The sequence below is a fragment of the Gopherus flavomarginatus genome, chromosome 11 (assembly GCF_025201925.1).
Source record: "Gopherus flavomarginatus isolate rGopFla2 chromosome 11, rGopFla2.mat.asm, whole genome shotgun sequence".
Lineage (NCBI taxonomy): Eukaryota > Metazoa > Chordata > Testudines > Testudinidae > Gopherus > Gopherus flavomarginatus.
Genome location: NC_066627.1, coordinates 1,057,826 through 1,064,054, shown reverse-complemented (window position 1 = coordinate 1,064,054; position 6,229 = coordinate 1,057,826). Strand labels below are relative to the sequence as shown.

The following is a 6,229-nucleotide window of genomic DNA, read 5'->3' as shown; positions in this document are numbered from 1 at the left end:
CTGGTAGGTGAGTGTCAATTCCAACTGACAGGAAGGTAGGGTATTTCAACACCCCCTTTGCAAGAGAACCATGTCCCGAAATGTTGTGTCTTTCTTCTTCTGCTCATGTTGAGTATGGATGGTATCCGCACACTGTGCACCCAGAGACATGTTGCTGAGGGACGAGGACTTGTCTAGAAACCCTGGACGTTCTGGGCTATCACTGACTGGGCCTGTTTCAATGCTTTGTAATACAGAATGACAAGGCCACTGTTCCTGCCTTTGCCATTACAAAGTGCTCTCGTGAGCTAATGGCCAGGCACCCAGTGCTGTCAACCTTGAGATCTCCTAGCAGAGAAAGGGGGGGGGGGGGGGTCCCGAAACATCTTTCCCTAATAATGTATTTCCCGCCCAGTGCTGAATATCCTGTTTCACCATCAAGGGCCAATGAAGGGGGCAGTGTCTGATAATCCAGCAGCCAATGTAGGTCTCACGCTGATTGGGGGGCACCAAAGCGAACCCGTGCTGCCCTCTAGTGGTAGGTACTAGGATAGAAGACAGAGTAAAAACTACTTTAAAAGAACGTTAAAGTGACTAAATCAAGCCCTCGAATGATAGGAGATGCCAGAACTTAGGTTGCCCATGTAATCTCAACTCTGCCCCTTGTCGGTAATGACACAAGACTTCACACACTGTTTTTTTTCCTTTTTCAGAGTCGTAGCCATGTGTCACGGAGTGTGGGGGGAGAGAAGGCCCTGCACCCCCGGCTTCCTGAGATTCTCCATGACTGTCAGACAGCCAGTAAAGCAGAAGGTTTATTTAGACAACAGGAACACAGTCCAAGACAGGTTTTGCAGGCACAAACAGGATCCTCCCCAGTTAGATCCATCTTGTGGTCCCAGGGGCACCACAGCCCCATGGGTGTGGGTCAGAGCCCCGTCTGGGCTCCCCTCCATTACATCAGCCAGCTCCTGAAACTCTCTCTCCCTCCAGCGTCTCCTCCCACTGCCTTTGTTCAGTTTCCTGGGCAAAGGTGTCACCTGGCCTTTAACCCCTTCCTGGGTTCTCATGTTACATGCTCACATATCCTCTCTCAAGGCCAGTCTCCCATCCCCCAATGCAGACCGTCCTCCCAGGCCAACACTCCCCCCTCAGCATTCAAAGACCACATTAAGAACAGTCCCAGTTCGTCACACCATGTTAGTCTGTATCAGCAAAAACAGGGAGGAGTCCTTGTGTCACCAGAGATACTAACAAATTTATATGGGCGTAAACTTTCCTGGGCTAGAATCCACTTCATCGGATGCATGGAGTGGAAAATACAGGAACAGGTATCTTTCCATGTATTTATGTCTTCTAGTGTATCCTACATTGGGGAGGTATAGTGGGAATAGGGGGCACCCAGCCCCTTCCATGGGAAGAGAAAGGAGATCCCTGGTCTGGGAGGGAGGAGGGAATGGGAAACACAGAAAACATCCTGTAGAAGAAAGGAGGTCAATGGAAATGGGAAAAAGGGGGCCTTGCACACAGAGCCACTGGAATGGGGCAAATATGGGGGACCCTGGTATGGGACGAGGTAGGCATGGGGGAAACTCCAGCGGGAAAGAGCCAGGGGAGTCCCCGAAAAAAAGAGGGAGATAGAACAGCGGAAACCAGGGAGTTTGTGTAGGGGAGGGAGTGATGCAGGAGACCCCTGGGTGAACGATAAGCTGAGTCTGCACATGCTAGGAAGTGTGCAACCCCCCTGCTTGTAAATCAGAACACACTTCCTTGTGCCCTTGATATGTAGCTCCCCTCCCCCCGGTGCACATAGGGGAAATTAATCATCTCCCTTCCTTTCCAAGACCACCCCCGCCTCACCCGGCAGTTTATGTGGGGATCCCTGTGCGCTGTGTAGCACGGTGGATCCCAGAAAGCACAGAAGTACACCGCCGAGTCAGCCCACTGCACCCCTTCTATGGACAGTGTGAACGATTTGACATCGGTGCTGAGCTCGGAGGAAAACCGAGGTGCCACAAAACGGGGCTTGTACTCATTTCCCCTCTCATTTCTGTACACTAGGAACAGAGGCTGCTGCCCAGGCAGCTGCTGGTACCATCCCAGGGCGTAGTACGTGTACGTGGTGCTGTACTGACAATTCAGTTTCACGGGCCGCCCTTCCCTGGCTGACTCAGATGCTCGAATCTGGGTCACAGAGTTCCCAGCCACCGGGCCTAGCAGGAGAGCAATGGAGGCAGAGTAAGACCCATGAGTTAGAAAACCACAGTCTTATTGCCAGTAAAATGGAACCACTTACAGATGAGAAAGAGGCAGACGGTGATCCACATCTCGTCTCTACCGCTGTCACACACAGAACGGGGCTTTTGCTGCGTTGTCCAGTCTATTTAAAGACAAGGACCCACTCCCCCTCGTGGGAGGGCTGAGAATAGACAGAGGGAGAAATTCTGCCCAAGAAGCAACCCGGAGACAATGCGAAGGAATGTTTTTTTCTTAAACAATTTCTCCTCGGTGTAGGTGTATGACTTCGTTATGTTTATTGCAGACAACTAAATTAGGTTACCATTTCTCCGTAGGGTTATAATCCATAAAAGCAGACCGACAGACCGACAGACAGATACGCATGTATTTATTTTCAGAGAGACAGACCGAAAGATGCACGTGTATTTATTTTTTTTTAAAGAGGCAAACAGAGAGACAGAAGAGAGAGATTTGTTGTAGTTGTTTTGGTCTCAGGATATGAAAGAGTCAAGGTGAGTGAGGTAATATCTTTCACTGGAACAACTTCTGTTTGCGGAAAGGACACGTTTTCGACTTTCACTGGTCTGGAGACGGCAGGCTGTCCTGAGCAGAATTTCTCTAATGCTGGAAACCTTGTTTCTTCCACCAAAAATAGTTGGTTCAATAAAAATTATTACCTCGTCCACCTTGTCAGAGAGTTAGCTAGCTAGATTGTATATGTATATATGGAGAGAGAGAGAGAGAGAGAGAGAGAGAGAGAGAGAGAGAGAGAGAGAGAGAGAGAGAGAGAGAGAGAGAGATCCTTCCCTCCTACTGCAGACATTTTAGCCTCTTCACACTTTTCTACTTTAACTGTTCATGGAGCATTTCCACCTTGGACAGCTACTTCAGTCTAACTGGTCTCCGAAGATGGGCTATGGGTAAATAGCAGCACCTTCTTTGAGTTACAAAATGAGGCTTAAATTCCCTCTCTGGACAAGACAAGCACAATCTATTTATCTATCTATACTAGATATGTTTTCACTCCTCTAGCCAGAAGGCAGAAACTATACTATACAATTCTATACTATACTACAAACCGTGGATCTCTAAAACTGCTTTTAATTAATTATTCTCTGTTGAAAGATCCCAACCTAGACTTGGTATAAACAGAACTAAATTCTATGCTAATGCTGTCCGATAAATGCACTTCTTCCCGTTCTGTCCGATGGCTTCCCTGACAGCTTCACACGCACACACACACACACACAGAGAGAGAGAGAGAGCCCCCAGCCACGTGTGCCCCAGAGCTGGCCGTGGTCCGTGGTTTGCAAGCGATGCCCGCCCCCTCCCGCCGCCCTGTCAGTTTTTGCTCTGCTCCGCAGCACAGTTGTGCCACCGTGGGGACTGGAAGCGCAGTAATACACCGCTCTGTCTCGCAGCTCTGCGCGCAGGATCCTGAGGGTGAACCTGTCGTTGGAGCTATCAACTTTCCCTACTAAGCGGCCCTGGAAGCCTTCTCCATAGTGGTCCCCTTCTTGGTAAATCCAGGTCAGGGGTCCCTGCTGCTCCTTTCTGTACCAGGACATCCAGTAGTTGCTCATCTCCCCTCCCGTCACACGGCACTGGAAGGTCACTTCTTCGCCCTCCCGAACTGCCAAGGTCTGGGCACCTTGTTCCAGCACCACCTCACTCCCGGCTGCTGGAGAGACAATAAAACGTGTTAAGAAGGCAAAGAGATTAACTGCCCTCAAAGAGACAATAAGGGAGAAGAATAAACGTCAGCAGAGACGGCTGATCAATGAAATGACAGGATGTGGCAAGGTAACAATTATTCTGCGTAATTGTAAATCTGGAGAGAATTTAACAGCTTCACAACCAGGTAAAGATGAAGAAAAGAAAAGAACAAAAAGAAAACCCTGGAAACCAACCTAAACATACAAAACCCCCTCAAACATAGAAACCTGAAAATCAGTCTAAACACATAAAGAAAGAAAAACTCAAACACAAAAATCTGAAAGTCAACATTAAAGACACACACACACAAAGAGGAAAAGAAAAACACAAAGACAGGAACACCCTAAATCCAAAATTAACACTGAAAATACACACAAATATAGTAACACAGGAACACAAAAGCGCTAATATGAAAACCTGAAAAACAAAATAATAAGTGAAAAAGAAACAAACTGAAAAAGTCAAACACAGAAAACAAGAACATAAACACCAGGAAAGCTGCATAAACACAGAAAACGTAAGAATCTCAGACACAGTAAATTCATGCACAAAAACCTGAAAACAAAAAGAAAAAAAAACAGAACAAACCCAAGCACAGAAAGCAAACACAGAATTCGGGATCTGTGCTATTGTGCTGTATTTACTTCTGCATAAGTTGCTGAGAAGCAGCAGAAGGCAGCAGCCTCTTGTCGTCTCTGCAAGAAAACGAACTCACAAGAGTTTCTCAGTCATCCCCTTTGTAATACAGAAGTTTCTGCCACGTGCCCCTTTCTCTGCAGATGCTGGCAGAGGAAGGAGATTGGCAGCACTTCGATTTCTGGGTAAGCCTGGCTTCAAAAGCATCAAGGGGGAGCCCTCCAGCCTTTGGCGTCTTTAGCACTCGGGGTAACGCACCGCGGCTCAGCTCAAACCCCTCCAATCAGACATGGAGCAGCCAGACATCAAACAGCTCTTTCCCCTCTTAATGAGTATCCTCCCAAACACCAGATGGAGGTTTAACCTTCCTAGGAGTGATGAGAAAAAGGCTCTGCAAAAGGCACCTAGCAAAGCATTTCTGCTGCAATTTGCAAAGAAATCTAAAGGAATTGGGTACCTACATTGCACTGAAGTTCAGCCTGAAGTTTATGCTGTTGTTGTTGTTGTTGCTGTTTTAAACGACTGGATTTTTTAAATATATCTATACTATGGTACATTTTTAAAAAGGAAAGAGTCTTTCTTTCTTTCTTTTATTTTCTGTGTTTTTGTGAAGACAGGAGGGCCTTCCTTCTATTTCCTTGTTTATGCTGACGTTTAAACTTTTGTGCATATGTGTGTATTTATTCTGTTTGTGTTTATCTTTTTGTATTCTGTGGTTGCGGTCCTGTTTGTGCTGTATGTTGTTGCTGCGTATGTTTTTGGATTTTTTGCTTGTTTGTGTGTTTGAGGTTTTTGCATTCAATTTTCTAGTTTTGAGGCGCTTTTTGCTTTTCTCTATCGCTGTCTAGGTTTTCTATATTTCTTCCCTATTTTGATTCATTCTTGGCTTTGTTCTTTGCTTTTCATTTTAAATTCTCAGTGACTAATGTTTCCCTCTTGCTCTAAAACACTCTGTAGCCTTTACATTTATTTCTAAGTAGGGCCTTAAAGTGCCCAGTGTTTTACAGGCTCAAAGAGTGTGTTTCAGGGCAAAAATACCTTTGCTCTAACCCACTTTGAAAGTGGGTTGAGATAAAAAGGAACAAGGCATTCTTATTCTGGAATAAAATGGTCCACAGGTGGATATTTCAAGGAATTTCTATTACACTTTAAATTCCTACCCTACCGTAATCCACACTAATTTTCAAGAGTAGACAAGCCCCAGTTTACCACTCCTTGTAAGTGCTGTGTCTTTGTGCTTTGTTGGGCGGAGGGATTTGTAAAGGAAGGTCTATCCTTTTTCTCAGTGTGTCTCTATCTCACAGTAATAGGTGGCGGAGTCAGACAGCTGAACCGATGATATATCCAAAGGGAAAACCCTGCTGGTTTTATTAATTTTGGCTTTGAAACGGTTCCTGAACCTCTCTTCCAAATCTTTATGCCTGGAGCCCTCATGTGGGATGAACTGTGGCGATCCTCCGGATTCCTTCCTGTACCAGAGCAGCGTTGGGAAGCCAGAATTATAACTACTGTCCAGGGTAACAAATTCCACTTCCTTCACCTTTCTTTCTCCCAAGGGTTGGATGACTGTCTGACTTTGGATGAGCCCTTTAAACACATCAAAGTAACACCAGAGTTATTACAAAACCCCTAGGACACGCCTATTTCATCTCAGTCTTTT

At 46.1% G+C, this 6,229-nt stretch overlaps 1 gene segment (V, D, J or C); it reads right to left on the bottom strand.

Moving 5' to 3' along the window:
* Positions 1 to 267: 267 nt before the first annotated feature.
* LOC127031667 (T cell receptor delta variable 1-like) lies at positions 268 to 2,339 on the bottom strand. The segment is given in 3 exon segments: positions 268 to 327; positions 1,840 to 2,192; positions 2,276 to 2,339. Coding segments are annotated over 3 exon segments (444 nt in total).
* Between the last annotated feature and the right edge of the window lie 3,890 nt (positions 2,340 to 6,229).